The sequence below is a fragment of the Kryptolebias marmoratus genome, linkage group LG1, assembly GCF_001649575.2.
Source record: "Kryptolebias marmoratus isolate JLee-2015 linkage group LG1, ASM164957v2, whole genome shotgun sequence".
NCBI classification, from domain to species: domain Eukaryota; kingdom Metazoa; phylum Chordata; class Actinopteri; order Cyprinodontiformes; family Rivulidae; genus Kryptolebias; species Kryptolebias marmoratus.
Window position 1 is genome coordinate 17,386,974 of NC_051430.1, and position 22,530 is coordinate 17,409,503.

General features: G+C 42.8%; 2 protein-coding genes across 5 annotated transcripts; one reads left to right on the forward strand and one right to left on the reverse strand.

Annotated features, from left to right (window-relative positions):
• Nucleotides 1–3,120: 3,120 nt before the first annotated feature.
• dimt1l (DIM1 dimethyladenosine transferase 1-like (S. cerevisiae)) lies at nucleotides 3,121–8,983 on the forward strand. Its single transcript, XM_017413884.3, has 12 exons — nucleotides 3,121–3,325; nucleotides 5,051–5,124; nucleotides 6,628–6,714; nucleotides 7,070–7,131; nucleotides 7,206–7,299; nucleotides 7,376–7,425; nucleotides 7,527–7,650; nucleotides 7,727–7,819; nucleotides 7,897–7,961; nucleotides 8,044–8,107; nucleotides 8,190–8,296; nucleotides 8,386–8,983. Exons 1-12 carry the CDS (start codon nucleotides 3,268–3,270, stop codon nucleotides 8,426–8,428), a joined length of 921 nt encoding a protein of 306 aa, XP_017269373.1. The 5' UTR covers nucleotides 3,121–3,267; the 3' UTR covers nucleotides 8,429–8,983.
• Nucleotides 8,984–9,394: 411 nt separating this feature from the next.
• kif2a (kinesin family member 2A) lies at nucleotides 9,395–21,596 on the reverse strand. 4 transcript variants are annotated; one of them, XM_017413880.3, is made up of 22 exons: nucleotides 21,384–21,596; nucleotides 18,508–18,602; nucleotides 17,306–17,428; nucleotides 16,459–16,513; nucleotides 16,083–16,202; nucleotides 15,779–15,823; nucleotides 14,599–14,699; nucleotides 14,424–14,519; nucleotides 14,279–14,333; nucleotides 14,014–14,176; nucleotides 13,718–13,808; nucleotides 13,511–13,574; nucleotides 13,333–13,424; nucleotides 13,105–13,247; nucleotides 12,741–12,945; nucleotides 12,551–12,661; nucleotides 12,394–12,461; nucleotides 12,036–12,161; nucleotides 11,255–11,402; nucleotides 10,796–10,897; nucleotides 10,445–10,580; nucleotides 9,395–10,341 (listed from the first exon to the last, which is right to left on the reverse strand). In XM_017413880.3, the coding sequence occupies exons 1-22, from the start codon at nucleotides 21,442–21,444 to the stop codon at nucleotides 10,256–10,258; spliced, it is 2,286 nt and encodes a 761-aa protein (XP_017269369.1). In that variant the 5' UTR covers nucleotides 21,445–21,596; the 3' UTR covers nucleotides 9,395–10,255. The 4 variants fall into 4 exon arrangements, with proteins under 4 accessions (XP_017269369.1, XP_017269370.1, XP_017269371.1 ...); XM_017413881.3 differs by lacking the exon at nucleotides 15,779–15,823 and having other exon boundaries at nucleotides 21,384–21,595; XM_017413882.3 differs by lacking the exon at nucleotides 12,036–12,161 and having other exon boundaries at nucleotides 21,384–21,594.
• Nucleotides 21,597–22,530: the final 934 nt, after the last annotated feature.

Consider the following 22,530-nt stretch of genomic DNA (forward strand, 5'->3'; position numbering starts at 1 on the left):
GTAAAACAGGTCCAGGGAACTGTTTCCTCCTGTAGCAGGATGGATATAAAACATCTACATTAAAGGTTTGTTTTTAAACTCATGAGACTGATCAGAAGAAGAGAAGACATTCTTGACCTGCTGGGAGTGGAAGACTCAGAGTCTGTCCAACAAAACACAGCAGACTGAAGATCACGGCTGTGGAGACAAAAACAGGAAGTACCATCAAGACTGAGTAGAGAGGACAGTTTAAAGTTAGTAAACTATCAAACACCTACCATTCATGATAGACATCAGTCCTGTTGTTCCCTGAGATATTTATGGTTCCACTCCACCTGAGGGAAGACTTCAGTTTTTACATCTAATTAATAACACCACACTTAATTCTTTCTTAGTCAAACTGTTTTTTGCAGTTTGTTTGGTTTATTTTCACAATAAAATTATTCATTAGGTTGGACGGTTCAGACCCAGATGCAGACACAAGGAGCTCAAGAAAACTAACCTCATTTATTAAAGTGAATAAAACCAAAGTCTGAGACTAACAGGTAACAGAACAGGTGAAGTCCACCGAGGAGATGAAGTGAGGGACAGAGAACAGAGGCTCAGGGAGCAGAACAACACAAGAATATGGAATATAAAACACAGGGAATACTACAGCAGTCAAAACTCATAAAAAAGGTAACATTTTAAATTTAAATGATATCCTTGTTAGATATCAGTTACTGATCAGACTTATCAGCCACATTCAGCTCTGCAGTGTTATATCCCAGAGGAGACATTTAAACTCCCAACTTCTGTAATTTATCTGCTTTATGATTCACCATCGAGTTCAACAAATGATTACTGTCAACAAAATAACACAACATCTTTATCCTTCTCCCTCTTCAGTTTTCTTTTCTGCCTCTCCATTTGCATTTTATATGTGTACATTGCATACATACACAGGAGTTTTGATTGTTGAAAAAAACATAGCGTTTTTATACTGCAAATGAAGTATTCGCGTTAAAACTAGTGTTCCGCTTGCATCCGTCGTGCGATCGGATAAAATGCCTCTCCAAACCCAACTCCGGGGCTGCCTGTCCCTGCTGGTACCCTGCCTGGTTTTGTGTGAAGATGAAAAATGAACTAAATACCTGCAGCGTTTTCCGTGCCGAGGCGCTGCTGTCCTCACAGAGAGCCCGTTTCCTTCGGCAGATGACTAAATGTTTCAGTCTGACAGGCTGAGGAGTTTCTGAGGAGTGATGGAATCCGAGCTCCGAGCAGGCCGACAGTGAATAAATGAATCGCGTCCTCTTTATCTCTCTTTGGGTGGTTTGTTTCTGCCTTCCCTCTGTGGTTACTGAAACACTCTGACAAAAATTATACTAACCCGCGACTCGCCACATCTTACTGAGTAAACTGGTGTTACCCGCTCCTGCTCCTGTCTTTTGACCGTCCGAGAGCACCGGGGGAGATATTCCCTCCCTCCAGGGCGGAAGAAGATGTCGTCTTCGAGGTTAACTCCCTCTCTCGTCCGTAACAGGGGCGAGGGGACGTAAAAAACACGCGGAGGCACCGAGGTCCTGAAGAGAAGAATTTAATAACTTCCGCTTAACAGTTTCAGGTCGTACAGACTCTCTTTTTTCCATTGCAGCTAACCCGGTCAACACAACGACACCGGGCGCAGTTTTTCCTCACCCGCTCATACATTTAAACACGCAGAGTGCCCCGCCCCCCTCTGACCGGACGTTCAGCTGTTTCACACCTTCCTTCATTCACTTGAAAGAAATCCCGCTGCATTCAGGGCTGACTGTGTTTCTCTGGCTGTCGGGGTTTGCAACAATAAAAAAACAAACACCCGACAGTTCCGAGGAACAACTGAAGAGCGTCTCGATCGGAAGCGGCAAAGAAACTGAAACTTTAAAGCTATCACCGCTATGATCCGACAACATTTGTTTTTATGCTGCGGTTTGCTCCCATGATCCCACCAATGTGTGTTTTCATTATTAGATAGGTTTCAGGTATTTCTCCTAAATCATTTAGTTTTTAACCATTCTGAAATTAAGTTCAAGATGAGCTGTATATCTTGAACATGGTGCGGCACAAAGCTAATAATCAGAAAACAACAATAATGAGCTGTTGGGCTGCTCATGCCATTTATTCAGTGAGAAGAAATGAAACAGAATCCTCTCGTAAAAGTGCAGCGGCTGATTTACAAGCTGGTTTTGAGCCAAATACTGATCTCCGGACAAATTAAACTGTGTCCTTTTTAGACCAGTTATTAAACAAAACCACCAATAAAACTTCCAAAGACATTTAGTTGTGTGTTTTCATTAGTGAGTGACAGGCAGTGAGATTTTATTAATCACTATACTGCTAAAAATACATATAGTTTTAATATCTGGTTATGCTGAGATGGACTGAGGTCATTTTAGAGTTTTGACCCGTGGTCTGTAGATTAAAGCCCACTCTTGAAAGATCTCTGTGCACAAAAGACACTGTCAGTGCAGTCAGGATACTAACATGGTGTGCAAACAATATATAATGACCCTGACATTTACCTAACATTTACACAGTGTGCTGTCGGTCAATCTTTTTCTGCTGACATTGTCAGATTGTGTCCAGAGGTACTAAAATCTCAGCAGAGAAAATAAAAACTATACTTTTTCTTTACAGTTCAGTATTTTTATAGACATAAACCCCATGTTACTACAACATTTTAGCCTTCAAGTCTTAACAATAGACTTCATATGAAAATTGCAGTAAACAAATACAATTAGGAACCAGTCACTTTACATGTATAAAAAAGTTGTGTAAAACCTTCAAGTAAAGGCCATGAGTAGTCCAAGCAATTCTTCCCTTATGTTACATAAGGGAAGTGGACTCAGAGTAGAGCCGCTGCTCCTCCACGTCGAGAGGAGCCAGTTGAGGTGGCTCGGGCATCTTGTGAGGATGCCTCCTGGACGCCTCCCTGGTGAGGTGTTCCGGGCACGTCCCGCCGGGAGGAGGCCCTGGGGAAGACCCAGGACACGCTGGAGGGACTATGTTTCTCGGCTGGCCTGGGAACACCTTGGGATTCCCCCGAAGGAGCTGGCCCAAATGGCTGGGGAGAGGGGAGAGGGAAGTCTGCAGTTGTTTTTGTTTTTTAGCCTTTGAATTTCGCTTCAGCTTCCACTGCACGGCGACACTGAGCAGAAATCGATATTTGCGAATCGCGTAAGAAGAAGAACCGGGTCCACGCAAAACTATACCGGGGGGTACAGGGTGTTCGGCAAGAATTGGGGATTTGAAGAAAACTAAAAGAAGAAGATGCCGAAGACGAAGGCGGAGAAGAAGAGCAGGCGACACAATGACGTGAAGAGCCAAGGTGCGTTTCTCCACCAAAGGCTTCCTATATTAGCATGTTAGCATATTAGCATCATTAACAAAGTTGACTTCTTCAGCCTTTTAAGCAGCACATTCGCACAGTGAATCACCCAGCTGGTCGTGACACCCAAAGCTAGTTGTTCACAAGCAAAAAGAGGACCATCAGCCTAAAGATTGAGATTTAGAGCCCCGATAGCCGGTTGCTACAGGGCTGAGCAATGCTCGCAATAAGAGCACTGAAAGAGGGGGGCAGTGTGGACACGGAGGCCTCAGCCCCTGTTTTATGGAGGACTGGTTCCTTTACTCCCATCTTGCCCGTCTTCATCCCTGTAAGAGTGACCTCTGGCCTGCAGATGGGAGTGAACCTCAGAGTCCTGGCCTGGTGATGCTGGACCATCCTGTAGGCCAGTGGCTGCTTTGTCTCCCCAGATGTACACCTGGTCCCAGTCCTCCTGGCACTGATCAGGACACACACTGTTCCTCTGTTTGTCCCAGGGGACAGGGTCTTTGGGATGAACATACAGAAGGACAACTGGTCTGGGCCTCGTTCTGGGTTTGTGGTCCTCTTCTTCACCGGGTCGCTGGCTGGAGTCCTGTTTGGGTTTCTTACCTGCTTCCAGGAAGGCCCAGTTAGAATATCCACATTGCTCCAGGGCCCGTCTTGTTTGGGATTTCTCCCCCCTGGCTCCTGAGTTTGTGGGGAAGCTGTCTGCTCTGTGTACAGTCCTGATGAGTCCTAACTTTGTGCTCCAGAGGGTGATGGGAGTCAAGCTGCAGGTACTGATCTGTGTGGGCGGGTTTGTGGTAAACATCAGTTTCCAAATGTCCTCCATCCAAGAAGGCCAACCTGCCATCTTTTATGTCTTCTCGTGTGACCTGTATGCATTTATCCACAGAGTTGATGTGATCAGTGAAATGTTGGACTTCCTGGGATTTAATTTTGACCCAGGTGTCATCAACGTACCTGAGCCAATGACTCGGTGGTGTCCCTGAGAAGGACGCAGAGGCTCTCTTTTCTGCCTCCTCCATGTACAGGTTTGCATTATTAGGTAGCCTTGTTCTGCTCCAGATGTTTCAGGGAACTTCTTCTTGAGTCACTAAGGACTGTGATAACTTTCTCATGATCGTCTTTCTGGTTCAAAATCCCTGTGCACCTTCCTTTGTGTGCTGGGAGGAGGAGGATGCTCCTGTCCTTGCTGAGAGCGGTGAGCGCGTCTGTCTCCTCTCTGCTGGCGTTGGGAGGTGGTGCAACTAATCTAGAGTTCCCCATTATCTTAACAGACCGAGATGCACATAAAGTAACGAGGAGACAGAAGAAGAGCGAGTGAGACTCCCAGCAGGGGTGGAGGGTGGGCTACAAGTCTGTTTGGAGAAGATTTAAAATAACAACAATAGTATATATGTGCCTCTACTGCTATTATTATTATCATCATTGATATTATAATGCTGATTTGCAATTAAACTGTACTTTTATATCAGAACTTGTTTGCTGTTCCCATCACTAGTTTCAGCTTTTGTTTCCAGTCAGCGTCAGAGTGTTTTATTTTTCTGTGATCAGGTGAATTATGTGGTAAAGCTTAAGTTGCTTTCATTCATTTTTACCCGAAGTAACGTTAAGCCACAGTTTTAAAGTCTTACGCTACCAAACCAGACAGGAACCTTTTTTACGCAAAAAGTCAAACTGTGGGGTTTAATCTGCCGACGTTTCGTTTTTTTTTTTTTTCAGGGATCACGTTCAACACTGGCATTGGCCAACACATCCTGAAGAATCCTCTGGTCGTCAACGCAATAATTGAGAAGGTAGGATGAGTTCTGGTTTGTTAAAGGTTTGTGACGTTGGCCATGAAGAGAGAACATGTTTAAGTTTACTTTTTGTGCTAAAGCAGAAAGTTTCAGTTTCAGTAGGACTCTCCTGCCTTTGGTTCAGATCCTACCTGACCTACAGGAGTGTTTCCTGCTCATTTAAAGCTGCAGTCGCGTGATTGAGACCGCTAAGACCCTCCTCCCGGCTCTGATTGGTTGTTTCTGACTGGGCGTGGTACAGAACTGCAGCTTTAAGGCGGATGAGTCCAATCCTGGTCCTGGATGAACACCATCCTGCGTGTTTTTGTTGTGGCTCCGCTCCAACGCACCTCATTTGAATGACCGGATGATTATCAGGCTCCTGCAGAACCTGCAGACCCGCTTCTCTTACATGTTCCAAGATCTTAACTAAAATGCAGAGGCGATCGGGCTCTTGATTACACCCAGAATAGTTTATCTCTTCATAGATAGACGGCTGAGACTTTCAGGAGTTTTAAATCTATGCTTAAGACCCAACTTTTTTTCTCTTTAGAGCTTGAGATCCACTTAGAGCTGATGGGTTTCTGTATTTTATTTTAGCTGTTCTTTTAATATTTCTTATATTCTTTTTGTTTGACTGAATTGTAAAGCTCTTTGGTCAGTATCTGATGTTTTTATGTATATAGAGGAAAAAAAATGACATTGGAGCTTTCTTGTTGTTAATTTTCTGTAAAGTTAGTTCAGTTCAGTGTTGCATTTTGAAACACGAGGTCAGAGATGTGTCTAAACAAGCGAGGCTTAGTTGGGCTTAAGAAACAAGGAGCTGTTTGAACATTTTCCTCAGATCTGAAGAAGGTTGTGTTTATACAAATGTCGAACAGAGTAAAAACCCCAGAAACATTAATTAAGCCTCTGGGTCTGGGTTATGAAGCGGCCATGAAGCGGCGTGGACTTTTGCAAAGGGACAACGTTTGTTCTGACATTAACAGAAAATGGTAAAACCGTCGCATCAGTCCGCTCCAGATCCTCTCCAAGAGGTTCACAGAAAAAGGGGGGCCACACAGCGGAGCTGCTGAATAAGTGCATTTAACATGAATTATATAAAGAATGTACATTTACACACACCTGGATTAACAGAAAAAGGGTCAAACCGCCACATTAGATGCTACCGTCTCCACATTCTGAGCAAGAAACAAAACAAGTTCATAAAATATCTCTTTACAAACGTCAGCCCATCCAAAAATTCAAGTTAATAAGCAGAAAAGCTTATAAGTTTAAACAGAAAGTGCGTAACACAGTTGGATGAATTGCGATGTCAAAAGTAAATGGCACCCACTTCTCCAGCAGGAGTTTGGAGGACGGAAAGTATTTTCTAGAAATGGTACCACCAAAGAAGAAAAGAGACAAACACCCATGTTAGACGGTGAGAGTTCTTACAGGCAGGCGGACGGTTTTGTGTCGTCACTCCTGTACAGCCTGGTTACAGCGACACGCGGCTGATCTGTTTCTCCTGTTTCTCAGGCCGCTCTGAGGCCGACAGATGTGGTTCTGGAGGTCGGACCCGGTACCGGTAACATGACAGTGAAACTGCTGGAAAAAGCCAAGAAGGTGAGCCTGAAAGGACTCAGACAGGTTTTTATAAGACTGCGTTAAAAGCTGCGAGTTTAATTAACTCTGCTGGTCAACCGTTGGAGTTTTCTTTAACATCATTATGGCTGTTTCTATAAAAAGTGACGACTGTGCTCTCAGTGTTCTAAGCCTTCGTAAAACAGCTGTTTTAATAAAAGATTTGTAATTTTTTATAAAAAGAAACGTCCCACTTTTCCGCTGCTTCTCGCCCCTCAGACGAGAAAAGGAACGAAGAAATGTTCAAAATGTTTCTGAGTTACTCTGTCTAGTTTCTGTTGTTTGTTCAGGCCCGTCGTGTTTAATTTGTTAAGTTGAAACTGATTTGTTCCTGCAGGTGGTGGCCTGTGAGTTGGACTGCAGACTCGTGGCTGAACTTCAGAAACGAGTGCAGTGCACGTGAGTGCGGCCGGCAACAAATGATCCGTTTGTTAAACGGTGATTAATAACGTGAATGTTGTTGCTCTCAACAGACCTCTGCAGACCAAACTCCAGATATTAGTTGGTGATGTGTTAAAAACAGATCTGCCTTTCTTTGACGCCTGCGTCGCTAATCTGCCTTACCAGGTAAACATGATCCGCACGCGGCCGATTAGACGCCATTTGTTGCTTTTCATTTACAATATTTCTCTGAATCTCGCAGATTTCGTCACCGTTTGTCTTCAAACTCCTGCTGCACCGACCTTTCTTCAGGTCGGCGTCGCCCGGAGCCTCACTGATGAGACAACATCTTTGAGTTAATTTATTTCTTGTTTTTACCACGTTGAGCCTCTTTGTGTTTCGGTTTTATCCAGATGTGCCGTGCTGATGTTCCAGCGGGAGTTCGCCATGCGGCTGGTTGCCAAACCCGGAGACAAGCTGTACTGCAGGCTGTCCATCAACACGCAGCTGCTGGCCCGCGTCGACCACCTCATGAAGGTCAGCGTGAGCTTGGACACAGTTGCGCGCGCGTCCCGGGATCTGGTTTTCATGCCGAGCTTCCTCTCTGTTTCAGGTGGGGAAGAATAATTTCCGTCCTCCTCCCAAAGTTGAGTCAAGTGTCGTCAGGATAGAACCGAAGAACCCGCCTCCTCCAGTTAACTTCCAGGTCAGTTTCCATTTCTCATGGTGACATTTCTTTTTAAAGAATACCTTGTCTTCATCTTGACGTTTTCTTTTTAACAGGAGTGGGACGGTCTGGTCAGAATCGCCTTTGTACGGAAGAACAAAACCCTCAGCGCAGCTTTTAAGTGAGTCGGCTTCAAACAGGAAACTCAGGAGCGCTGCGTCCAATCAGACGATCTAATGTTGAGTTTAACCCCGCCTCCTCAGGTCCACTGCGGTGGAGCAGCTGCTGGAGAAGAACTACAGGATTCACTGCTCTGTCCACAGCCTGGTGAGGAATCAAGAAATGAAACCAGCTTTTTTATTTATTTCACTTGAATCCTAAACCCTTTTTTCCCCCTCCGTCCCCACAGGACGTTCCAGCTGACTTCAGCATCAGCAAGAAGATCGAGAGCGTCCTGCAGGAGGCGGGTTTCAGTGAGAAGAGGGCCCGGTCCATGGACATCGACGACTTCATGGTGTGAGTTCCAGATTCATGACTCGGCTCTGAAATGCTTCACGGTGAAGTAATGTAAGGTGTTTTTAAATGTGCTTTTCTTTCATCCTCAGACTGCTGCATGCATTCAACTCTGCAGGAATCCACTTTTCATAAGGGACAGGTGGAGCCGACAGCGATCACGACTCCTGTCTCTCAGAAAAAAGACAGGTTTTATTTGGAGTTACGCTCAGAGGAACTGAATGTCTAATATTGAAACGTTTGGATGAAAATTAGATGCAATAAAACAGCTCACATTGAGCAATATTTGAAGCTTGTTTTCAATAAGCACACATGGACAACTGCATCTATAATCTTTGTTTTATCACATCAGTATTTTTCTGTGCTTCATAAAATAAAAAAGCTTTTTGTTAGAGCTGAAACAACTATTATATTCTTAGTAAACCTTGTCCACATGTGATCTGTATTTCTTTGAACGAGTTTATTTTAGTCATGACAGTTTAGTCAAATTTAAACTATTTAAAATTCAAAAGTCTAATAATTTATATTAATCCTAACCCTCAGTTGTCAGAAGCAGCAGTCCAGTTGAAGTTTTGCTGCCAGAGCAATAAAATGTTTTAATTCTTTCACCGGCCAAATTGTTGACAAATGTACTATTTTTGATTTAATCAGATTTTGGAATGGTTTATAAATGGACTGAACTGTAATGATTGAAATGTTTATGAATCTGACCTTTATTTGAACTGTGGAAGTGGAGCCATTTTGTTCATTTTGTCTCATCTTCAGCTCAGTTATGAATCACTTTTATAGCAATGTAGATACTCAGAGCAGCCAGGAGGGGGAGCCAAATCAACATTTGACTCTGTACCAACTCCTGTCTAACAGCAGTAACATAAAATACTTACATTAAAGATTAAATGATGCAGTAATTTATTTGCCATCTTTTATTGCGTAACCAGTCCTGGAGTGTGGTGCTAAAATGGTTTTATTCAAAGGAATATGAATACTCAAATAGGTTCAGATGTTATGATTTTCTGTAAATTTTTACCATTTTTTGTGTGTTTTTATATGAAGATCTAACAAGTCAGGCTGTATGAGCAACAATCAGAGTTGATGTCAAAGTTGATTTTAATCTGATGAAAGCAGCTCTGTTTATTTGGACAAAATGTCACAGAAGTCAGTCCAAAAACAAAAAAAACAAACAAAACAAAAACATTTATTTACTTCATCCAGCATTACATCTGGTGCAAACACTTAGAGGAAACATAACCAGTGGTATTTCAACAGTTTTCACTATACATTTATTAACAGTTCTTTCTAGTTTCTGTATTATAACAAAGTTAAATGGGTGGAAAATGGAAGTTTTTTGTCAAATTGCCACATCAGACGCCGTGGCGCAGATTCAAGCGACACTACAAGAGCTCTCGGAAACACAAGGAGGGAAATGCAAAGAGTAATGCAAGTTAAGATTTGTTCCGAACTGGTAAAAACTCAGAGGGAGAAGAGGAGATGGCGTACAATGAAATGTGATGTCACAAAGCCAACTGAGGACTCGCAGGCGGTGGTATGTCAGCTATCACAGAGCGCACATGCAGACACGTCAGGAACCAGAGCGCCGGTTCAGTGGAGTAAACTCTGAAAGGTCTCGTTTTAAAGCAGAGCAAAAGCATTCTGCCAAATATAAAGAAGTATAAAAGAAAACAAAATAATTTAAGAACACTGAAAGAAACTAAACAATCTCAATGAGATAAAGAAAATAAAAAAGGAAAATCTATTTCCCTTCCCAAAAACGTCTAGCAAGATCAGAGTTTGGAGCCAGTTCTGTTAGGAGACATGGTAACTAATGCACTTCATCGAGCCTGTTGGTGTCTTTAAGTCCTTTTATTTGTGGTTTCATAGCTGCCAGCCACAGCTGGAGTTGTGCCAAACATCTAGTGGTAAAGTTTTTGGACTCACCACATAAACCTCTCCTGCCTTCGGTTTTTAAAGCGCACGTGGCCTCTTGGGGTTGATCTGCTTACTGGCTTGCTCCTCCTCCTGAAGCGCGGAGCGGAAAGACTTGACTTTATCTGTTTCGGAGGACAGAGACGCCGAGGAGATGCCGGTCATTGTGGGAGACATTTTAAAAGGTCACAGGCTTTCTGAAAACGTTTGTCTGTGCAGTGGCCGTACCTCGGAGCTCGGTGAGGATTTCTATTTTCTGGTCTAGGATCTGCTCGAGCTGTGTGGCGTAAGACTCCACGTCGTAGTCCACCTCCTCCGTCATCTCCAGCAGCACCTTTTCATCTTCCAGCCACCGGATGGACTCCTGTTCAGAAAGGGGACACAAAGCTGAGGGTTAATGTCGTTTTGTTATCTCAAGATAAAACTATGAGCTGCTAAACAACCTCCTGTCTGTAATACAGCCTGCAGACTGATTTTAATTCACTCACAAGTCTTCAAGTCTTGATCCACCTCAAGTTATGAGGCAACCTGGACAGAGTCAGTGTGTGTGTGAACATGCATTCTCTTTGTTAGATTAACCTGGAAAACAGCTCTGTGGTCCTCCAGGACCTGCTCCTCCATCTCCACTAACTGAGAGACCACTTCATGGAAGGTGAAGAGCTGGGGAGACACCTCCTCTTCCTACGAAACATTTAGGAACACAGAAATGAAGAAAAACAATACATTCGACTTCTTTATTGAGATTTCTGTTGATCTGGTTAAAACAGCAGTTAAAATGGAAAATATACTGATTCATTAAAGCTGCATATGTCTCACGAGGAATAAAATCATTCAGGATGTATAAGGATGCTTGTAAAGTCATCAAACTCCTAAAATGTTTGGTTGCTCTAAAACCTGCTGCTCAGTGTTTTATGAAGTGCAGGATCAGTCATCATATAATGTTTCTGCAGCTTCTGATACCGTCTAAAACAAGCTGTAGGTTTATTCTAATAATTTAAATATCTTTCTAGAGAAAAGAGCACATCTGCCTGGACTCACGTTTTGCTCACAGAGCAGTTTGAGGTCGTCTCTCTGCGGTGAGATACTCAGCCACTCCTCATCCAAAATATCCAGCTGGTTGACAGCGTGGATGTTGGGTCGACCTCCCTCTATCACCTGGTTGGGGTCCACTGTGAGCTCCTTCACCCTGTAGATTTAAATAAATAAAAATGGTCAAGAACCTTGCTGTGTAGGAGATAAATGTGGTAACAAAGGTGTTCAGTTTGCATATTGGTACGGCATCATGACAGCAGTAAAGTCATGTGTTTAATGAGGTGTAATGAAGCTAATGAGGAATTACTGCCATGCCCCCAACCTCTAAGTACAGCACTAATTAATCAAGACTCGACCTGTTGGAAGGATTACCTGCTGAGAGTCGGCTCAACCTGTAAGCGTTTACTGAGAGCTAAAGTCAAACTGTATTTATTCTGACTTCACACTTCCAGCTTTCACAGCCACATGCAGATGCCACAGCTGAGGACACACTCACAAGGACAGATGGATGTGTTGTTCTGCAGGAGTCGGTGACAGGAAAACGTTGTAACAGTTTAGCAGGAGGCGAAAATGAAAGCACAAGTTGCAACGAGGATGGGGAAGAAAGAAAAAAAAGAGGTCACAGAACAAAAAAAGGAAGAAAAAAAAACACTATCTGCAATGACCGGCTGTTCACGTGAACGACAATGAGCTCATGGACGTGATTTTAATGAAAAGCGGGAGGTGCGTGCAGTGTTTCTGTGTGTTAGTTTGTGCATGCAGTGTTCGGCTCTGAGCTGTGCTTGACCTGCTGGGAGAGGTCGCAGCAAAGTCATCGTACTCAAAGGTATTGGTGGGCGAGTGCTCAGGGCGCGTTCCCTGACCGCCCTGGGAGAAGGGGATGTCTGACGGACTAATCCCAAACTCCTTCACCCTGCGTGGCAGCAGGAGCCGCACCAGCGCAAAGGAGCAGAAGAGGCGAGGGAGACAAGAAGGGAACAAGGCAGGGAAGAAGAGGAGTGAGAGGGCGTACAAAGAGAGTCAGGGAGAGCTAAAGCCATCGGAAGAGAAACTGACGTTAGCATCATTGAACTGTAGGACTGTGGCTGAAGTAGAGAAGTTCCTATAGTTTTGTCTCTATAGAAAGCAGGTCAAGATATTCCCACCTGTTGGCGTAGCGTAGTGTGTTGAGTGTGTTCTCACAGGATGTCATGCCGGGAGAAATTGTTGCAATCTGGCGAAAGAAAAGAACACGGAGGTCAACATGTGCGACGTAGAAATGACAACCAGCTCGCACATTTTGTACGCAGACGGAAAACCGACCATGCATGTGCGTGAATTTTCCCCGATGAAGGAGTCTCTCAGGACCTGGGTGAGCTTACTGGCCCTGAACGGAGTGTGGGGCTTGTTACGACCAAGAGCTCTGATACATTCCTGAAACAAGAACGGCGACGTGAAAAGGCTGTATCAGAAACACTGAAGCAGCCTGCACGCTACAACAAAGAACCCGAACCTTGAGGGCCAGCAGGCTTTTGTTTATTTCCGCTCCTTCCAGACGAGTCTGCCGGTCAGCACTGGATGTGTCGGCCCCCCTCTCATTCCCGGCGAGGTCGATGAGAGAGAACTTTCCGTGCATCTTCCCCTTCCTTCGAAGGATGATCTGGAACACAGCGTGGCTGCGTGACGAGTGGGCGTTGGCCGATGTCTGCCCTGATGTTCTAGGAAAAAAGGGGATTAAAAAAAAAAATAATAATAAGGATACAAAACAAGCAAAACACGAGTAAGAGAAAGAAAATAGTTCTTGTACTGACTATGAGTAGGTAACAGATAAAAAGACACTTGTGCATGTAATGAAGACAAAGTTCCCGCTGTCGTACCTGCAGCTGTTTCCCACTTCGATGAGTTTCAGGACGTCCTCCGTGCACTTGACTTCTTTCTCCTGAAGGCCCACGACCTGCACCTGCTGCTTCCCGTCCTCCAGCACCCTCAGCTTAGCTTTACGATTCAGCAGGTCAAACACCTATCAACACACACCCCACCGTCACTGTCGCGGAGCACTGAATCTCAGGGAAGAGTCAGTAAACCAACCATTACAGATCACTTGCCTTGCCGCTGTAGATTTCAAAAAAGGTTGCATACACTTGTAGCTCTAACTTCTTGTTGTTGGGTTTCTTCAGCATGAGAAATACATCCCGAGCTGTACAAGAACAGATGCCACGTCTACTGACTCCATCATTTTAAAACAAGCCCCAAAACTGAACTACAAAACACGAGCTCGCTCACCTGCTAATGCATAAATCCCTTTGGAGCAGTCTTGGTTCTTCCCAGAGAAATCTCCACCCATAGTCTAAAAACATACGGTACAGTATTTGAGAACTTTAAACAACTGTTTTAAAATAAAGCAAAACTCTCACTGGGAACAGCAAGGTTTGAGTTTTTCCTATGCATCTGTTTCATCTTTAAAAAGAGTCACTGACGGCATAAACTCACGTGGGTTTTACCGCTGCCTGTTTGCCCGTAGGCAAAGCAGGTGGCCATGCCCCGCTCAAAGATGGTCTCAACCAGAGGTCGGGCAGTGAACCTGCAGGATGAGAAGCGACACAATCAATTCAAACTTCACCTACAAGAGAGATCGACGTTTCAAAAACACAGTAATGTTGGAACTGTACTAGTTATAGTATCTTGGATAGCAACGTGTGATTTAGTGAAGAAAGCTGCATTAAACTTCTGTGAACTTTAGGACAACAAACAAACGGGTTTTATGAGGTTTACCCTCTGTTACAAACCTGTAAACCATCTCATTGGTCGTGCTTTCATCAAAGGCGTAGTCAAAGCGGAAGGTCTGGTTCTCCAGGAAGCGGGTGAGGTCCACTTTTTGTTTTGGTTCATGGACCATCACCACATCTTTACTGGGAATGGTGATCACATCCAGATCCTTCATCGTCATCTCTGGAACACAAACGAGTAAAAACCTTTATTTATAAAAGTCCGTTTGCAGAGAATTAGAGTCAGACATGCAGGAACGACTTGTCACTGCGAAGACGTTCTTACCTTTCTTGTTGAGGGGACGTTTTCTCACGCAAACACATATTCTGTGCTCCTCGATCTAGTGGAACGCAGGAGGACATTTCCTCAATAATAATGAAAGTCACAGATCGCCGAACAAAGAAAGACGGGAGCTTTGGTCTCTACTCACCACGTCTGCTGTGGTCAGCGGCCGGTAGTCTAGACTGGCTCGAAAATCTCGGATCATCTGCAAGATCTCATAATTAGGAACGGTAGTATCCACCTCCTGAGGAGAAACAAGGAAACAATGTGGCAGCTGCAACACAAACGTACCGATTAAATAAAAAACGGAAACACTGCTGTACCTGAGCTCTCTTCTCTCGGAGCTCCTGCTGCTGAAGCCGTCGCCTTTCTCTTTTCTCCTGCAGTTTCTCCACCTCCTTCACACAGTTAGACTTCCTCCTCGCTATCATTAAAGAAAACAGAGGAGGAGAATACAGTAATTCCTACGTTTCCTTTAAAGCTATACCAGTTATCAGTTTTCCTAAGAGTTTCCTTCTCTCTAAATTTTTTTGAAAGTAATTTGTTTCTTCTTCTTCGTCAGTCTCGTCTCTCATCTTCCTCCGAAACAAAGGGAAACCTTTGGGATATTGGAAACAAAGCTGGATGCTCTTAATGCAGAAGCTGTTTCTGGTGAACACAGAAGTGTCCACACCCTGCTCGTCATATCTATCATTTTGATCAGCTTCATCAGACACAACAGGACTGACAGCTACAACATGTTATTGTATTAATTTAAAAAGCACCTTATCCCAGACACAGAGCCCACCTACTGGTTAGTGTTGTTTCAAATCAAATCACAAATGATTAGTAACCACAAAAAAAACCTCAGGTTAGCATAATGTGAGTACAAACCACTCCTGATATAAAAACCACAACTATCTGATTATCTGACTGCCTTGCTGCTGCAGCAGCACCAGAGTCTGACTGCAAACCAAAACCCTGTAATACAGCCCCAGTCTCGCGCTGGCTCCCGTCCCTGGGAACCCAGACTATGAGAGCAGAAGGATTAATAATCTGCTCTAATCTGGGAGAAGAAGATGAGCCGGGTCAGCACCAGGACAAGAAAGTAAAACAGGAGCACTGTGGGTTATTCAGACCCATAGAGACTATGTGGGGGACTGGTAGGTTTGAGGAAGTCGATCAGATGATAGAAAGCACTTGGAGGGAAGTTACTGATGGGTCTGAATAACACGCAGTACGGTTTCCCCACGTGTGACTCAGCAGAAATCAGACTGGGAAAAGGCAGCGCCATCAAACAGCGGCGAAATGTCCCTTTCCCCCCTCGATAATACCCAGAGAACCCGCCTGGTGGATGGATTGCGTCTGTGCTGCCTCATCTCGACACCTCGGCTCAGAGGAGCAGAGGGTAGACATTTGGCCGTACGATCGTCATGTTAGACTAGGACGCTCACGTTCTACTGGGAACTATCAGAATCACCATAAAGAGCGGAGGTGAGGGGGTAACATGGAGGTGATACATACAAAGCTGTCCCATCTCCTTTCTGGATAGCAGCTGATGTGGGGATTCTGTGATAAGTGTGATCAACAAGACATGATTATTTAAAGATTTGTATTATTTGCCGTTTTTCCTGTCTAAAGATAAGACTATAACCAATACTAGGTTTGACACTTTTCACTGTTTGACAACGTTTAAAACAACTGAGGGTATTATTTCATTTGCAAACCGTCAAAGGTTTTAAATGAACTGCCTAAAAATACACACATCCCCCCTCATGAGGTTCTTAGGTATGCTTAAAGAAAAACCAAAGTTCTTTGATCATGTTACCATTTTGTAGTTGCTGTTGTGTCTGAATTTGGGTGGGTGGTGCCGGCTGCGGGGCTGGAGGAGGTGGAGCAGGCTCCGGCTGCTGCTGAGGCTGGGGAGGTCTGGCCCGGGTTGGAATAGCTGAAACACAAAGTCTTACATAAAAACCTTCTGGCCACTGAGAAACAATGAAAGAGCTTTATATTAAAGAATATATTTGGATCACAAATTGTGTTTTTGCTCGCTCTGTCCTTTTAAAAACGTTTCTTAATACATTTTATGTCAGCTTACTAAAACTTCAGAGTCAACAGACTGAAAATGTTGGTTACATCGGTCAGTGATGTGTTTATTACAGAATGATCATAATAAATGAAGTTTAAAACAGCCTGAAACAAACCTCTATTGTCTTTGGATGGAGTTTCATTTTTACTAGGAGCTATCGTCCGTCGGTTCTGTCAAAGGAAAAAAAAAAAAGAAACACTTCAGATTTATCTGCTACATTCAGGGCTGCCCCTGAGACAAGAAATAATGGTTGTATTTTCTGGTAGCGTTTAACATTGCTTCTTTAACCAATCTTAATATGGAGAAACCGAAACTGACAGCTCTAATGAGTCAGATCAGAAAAGATCAGAGGTCTCTTCTGAAAACGTCTGAGATAGCACCACTAAACACACAGTTAATCATTTAGATACATGAAGAGAAAGACTTGGAGCCAATTCACACATTCAAGGTATGTAAATCATTACAAGGTGGTAAAATAAACAAAAAACAAACACTGCTAGCCCCACATTCTACAACAGAGCTCAACAGCTTGTGAGTGGAATTAAAGGATTAAAAAAAAAAAAGATAAATCTAAACCAATGACACTTTATTTTATATTATCTAACAGTTTACATTTCAGTCATTTTATGTTCGAAAACGGAGGAAATTGCACAGAAAGTCTAAATAATTCCCGAACCACACAGCAGACTGATTTGGCACAACATGGCCGACTGATGAACACAGCAGGGAGCTATGAATTACTCAAATGTGGTGCGATTATTTGCTGTTTTTAACAGGTGAAGGAATACACTAATCTGTTTCTCTGTTGCTTCCTCTCTGTTGGATTTTTGTTGGAAATGTGATTCGGTGTGAAAACAAAGCTGGAAACATTGTGTAATCTATCAATTATCACATAATTTACAGGCCTAATCTGCAGCGACATCATTTGTTACAGTTTGATTAGACGGCACAAAACTCCTCACCTTTGCAATTTTGTTGATCTTCACACCTGTGGTAATAGGAGGGGGAGGAGTCTCTGGACTAGGGGCAATCTCTTCCTCTGGACCCACATCTGGATTTAGTGTAAATATACTCTCCAAGTCAATCTAGACAAAAAAACAGAGCGGTGTTATTTCAACTAATTACATATACAGTGGGTCGATAACCTATTATTTGACATTTGAGAATGAAACAAGACAATTTATTCTTAACACAATCAAACAAAACACAACCAGGAGAAATCTAACTACAGAAAGTGACATTTTTAAAAAACTGAGACGTGAACTTGAGCAATGAGGTGAAAATTATTACTTCAGCAGCAGCTTTCTGCTACATAATAAAAAATACTAAGTTTAGCCATTTAATAAAAACATCTCTGAGAATATGAACACACAGCAGAGGTGCTGATTTCTGTACTTTAAACATATGCTTGAACGTGTTTATCTAGCATGAAAACATGTAATTTAAATACATTTCAACTAAAAAGAGCTGCTGACAACAAATACACCCCAAGACACCACCTGCTACTTTCACAGTAGGTCTACAAGATACAATAAATGACTGACATAAAAACTCTACAGGGTGCAAAATTAAACCGAATGGCAAATTTTCAGGTTCGAAATTTATATATCTTAACATCAAAATGTTATAATTTTATTATTTTTTGATGAACAATCTGAACAACCTGTATTTAACAACAAGAGGAGTGCATAATTCCTTTAAATACCAATAATATTAAGCAGCACTTTATCAAACTTGTCAAAAAGATGCTGTGTGACTTTTCTTTGTGGCATTTTGTCTCTCTGGAAGGACATTAGTGGTTACAGTCTTTACTTTGAATTGTGATTTTATTTTGCATGTGTTAGCTGGACAACTTCAGCTGCTGTAGTCTGCTAAGGTAACAGTGCAGGATTATTTAAAATTAGACAAATACAGAAAAAATAAAGAGATATATTAAGGACTGCTCACATTTTGTAAATTTATTTCTTTGATATTAGCCCTTATAATGCTAACTTTACTGTTGAATGCACACATCTGAACATAAGAAATGCACACAAGTTATATAATTACAGCAGCACAGGAATGTCTCAGGATGCATTATTCATCGGAGTTGGAAATAAAAGCACACGCTGCTGCTGATGAGGGTTTTCTGAGAGGCAACGACCAGTGCTAAACGGTGGTTTACCTCTTTGCCTTTTGTGTCACCATTTTCTATCCACTCCACTGTGACGCTCTCGTTGTCCTCGTTTAAAGACGTCACCATTGCCTGATGAATACGTCCTGTAAAAGAAGCACACAAAGGGAGCTCGAATGTCAGATCTGCAGGACAACTTCCAGAGCCAAAATAAGTTTTATACAATACTGGAGCATCGACGCGTTCATTAACTGCCCTGCAAGAGCTGCTCAATGCTTTACAATTTAAAGAGATAACAGAAAACAACATATACATGTTAATTCTGGAGTTAATTTAGTGGATTTGGGGACAATCGAATCCCCGTCGTGTTCTGGGTCCAATCTCAGTGAGGACTGGTTAATGACCATCAGAGCCACAGATAACGGAGCCAACCACAGCTGTAAAAAGCCTCTTCAGTCCTCCCGTATTTTCCTGCGTGGATTTTACTGCTTGCTGGAAGTTCTCATCACAGCCCAATAAAACATCATGTTCCAGTATCCATTATTCAGAGAGCAAAGATGCTTCAGCGCTTTACTGTGGCGGGCGATAATCAGCTGAGAACAGAGGCACACAAAGGCCCGTCTGACGTGAATACTATTAGCCCAGAGAGGTGAGGACACAGAGGATACTTCCATACAGAGGGTCAGCTACAAACTGGGTGGGCAAACATGAAGACTGGGTGTGCACCGTCAGTGGGGTCCGGGGGCACGCTGCTTCACCAGTTCATCAATTTTTTCTTTTGCTCTAAGCGCGGAGCTCCAGACAGGTTTCGGAGGCACACCATATGTTCAGTGGGTGACACTGTATACCTACATGTTCCAGATGCACTGCTGGAGAGCAGTGCATTGTGGGTTTTATAAACTGCCAGCCTTCCGCACATAAACACGCATTTCATCCTTGCAGTTACACAGCCTGAAAATGCTAAGTCGCAAACGTATCCTACAGCAGGTGATAGCTGATTTTCTACAAGTTCACAAACTCCACCACCATCCACACCATCCTACTTTTATACTAAAACTCAGGTTAACGGGTAGATCTGCACCCCTCGGACCGGCTCAAACTTGCTTCTCCGAGCTCTGTTAAGCCCGTGGGACAAACAAGCCTTCAAAGCATGAGTTACTGCACAGAACTGAAGATGTACTAATACACGAACGAGAGCATATCCCTGACTGAGACATGCAGCCGGCAAACACAAGGCTTTTAGACGAGATACATCTCCTAGGAAAAGCCCAAAAGAGTGAACCTGTAATACTGTGTTTTTGTCAAAATAATGACAGATTTGATCACATATTTACAGGGAATTTACTCAACTTATTTAAAAACACAAACAATCCAAAGCTCTAAGTGCTGATAAATTGACCGGTTCATTCATTGTGTCACCACAAATGATTTCTTATACGGCCTTGCTTTCAACAGGAGTTAATATGAAATGGAAGAAAAAAAAAAGCAGAGGAAGCTGAGGGAGAGTCCTGGCAGAAACAAGGGAGCTGGCTTCAACAGATGGGGTGTTGGCTAATAGCCTGAATCTGGCTTGAATCTGGACCAGCACTGCCTCTAACTCCCCAAGAGAGGGCAATCCCTGCTCTGGACACGACAGCAACCAGCAGGGAAAAAAATACTTCCCTGTCTGGGCCTATAAACCCATTTATTCCATGTTTTACTCCTCATCTCTGCTTATGACAAATGTCTTGAACAGAGGAAATGTCCAGACATCAACAGCTTAGATGGTAAGTGGGAAAACACCCTTTTAATAGAAGCACTTAACAGTTTGCTTATAGGTGTTTCGTCCAAAAGATTGCTTTGTTGTTTAAAGGGATTATAATAATCCAATGACACCCCAAGTCACTGCATTATCCTTGTTCTGGAAGAAGCAGGGGAAAAAAAAGATCAGAATATTTAACTCATCTTTGTCTGCTTTCCTCCAAAATAAAAGCTGAACAAACACACAGGGAAGGTGGAATAAAACATGATTCACAAATGGAAGAGTCCTCTCGCTGCCTACCTGTCTGTCTGTCATCTGTTAACCTTTTAAAGGAAAACTGAGGCTCAAGGGAAAATATTGCAACTCCATTTTCGCCCTGGGCCATTACATCTACATCATTCAGTACTTACAAGCTTCATTTAATACTCCATCTTTATATTACTATCACGCTAGCATGATGTTTATATAATTTGACACCCTTTGAAGCGTGGTTTTATACATTAAAAAGACACTATCGTCACTCTTAATCTACATGTGAAAAGCAGGTGTGTTCCTGGTCCACGCCTGTCTGTCTGTCCGACCATTGTCTTTCCACATATTCCACACATTTGACTCCTCTCGTTCAATTTACAGACTCGAAACGTGTTCGTGACCGGCTGCCAGGGTGAAAAGCGGCACTCAGAAACGCAAACTACTCGTCGCCTAATTGAAAGTGCTTCAAGTTTGACTCCGCAGTCACTGAGGTTAAGAAGCCGGGAAGCGTTAGCTTTAGCCGCTTAGCTAACCTTGCAGTTTAGCTAGCTACCCAAGCTAATCTAAAAACATAATATTGCGGTTAGAAACGATCACGTAATTTAAAACACGCTACAGTCATTACGCTATTTTGTTTTTTTTTTAACTGGCCGCACATGCTGCTATGGAACGCTAAAAAAATCTCCTAAACCCCCACATAGACATTGGCTAACAAAGATAATTCTCCCCTCATTCAAAAGCTAAGGCCGTGATGAAACTCTCCGCCCCGGCAGCTTATGTTACCGTCTTGTCGCAGCTAATGCTAACGCGAACGTTGCGCTATGCGGCCACGAACAACGGTTGCTACATTCAACAGAACCGCAGCACGAGAAGCTCTAAAACAATTTACAGAGTGCGACAAGGAAAAAAAAAGCGCAAACGGGATGAAACTCACCATCGCTCCGCTTTATTTCCACGTAAGTACCGACTACTATCTTCCCAAAACCCGATGCCATTCTACATCACTTTAAAAATAACAAATATAAAGGACTAGTGAGTTGATTCGAGCCGGGTAAATGTGGGCTCCTTTGCTGTTTTTTGATTTGGGAGGAAGATGCGGGCAGTAGAATGAGGTAGCATTACGTAGCTAGGATAAACGAACCGCTTCCGGTCCAGTATTTTCAAAATAAAGGTCGGTATCTGTTGTTGGATGTCACTAAAAGCGTTTAGAAGCCGCTCGTTTCCTGCAGAAAGTGACAACTTGTCAATATGAATGTCCAGTGACTAATTTCATTTTGGCGTCTGTCAGATAGCTCGTAAGCGTGTCACAAAAATGTATGCCTGGTAAATAAATAAAAAAAACAACATTTTACTTTGGTTTTTATTTGTCAGATATGACTTGCACTTTAGAGACCATCTTTTACTCCACCAGATCAGTTTACAAAGCTTTTCAGCTCTTTCTAGTCTTATTTTATTTTTACTAAAGCTATATTTACCCAGGAAACAACGCTCACCATAACTACCCACTAATATGCATACACCAACAGAAATATGCTGTATACACAGCAAAAATAAATTACAATAACACTGAAATACCGAACATCAAAAGTTGAAGAGGAGTAAAGCACCATGTTATGTTGTCGTCAAGCCTAAAACATGAATAAAAGTCAATTTGAAGAGGTGTTTCTATACAAGTGGCCTCAAATGTCTGAATGAAGTTGCATAAAATTTGTTTTTTTGGAGTTGATTCTCTGCAAAGGGAGCAGCATGTTTAGACAACAAATTTGGTGCTCTGGAAAACTTGGGCGAGATCAAAAATAATAACTTCTAATATTTCCAGTAAGGTAAATCTGAAGAAAAGATCACAAAGAAAAGCTTTATATGTTATGTATATAAAATATTTAATAATAACCCCCTCACATCGACAGGCTTAAAATTGGTACCAGCTTGCGCCGTGTTACATTAATGCTTCCACGCAAATGTGTCAAATTTTGAACAAGTTACATGTAAACCACCTGATGCTTTTACTTAATGGAGAATCTGAATCTGTACTCCCTTCCATCAGTCACAGAAACAAGCATCCCTCCTCATTTTATTTCCAT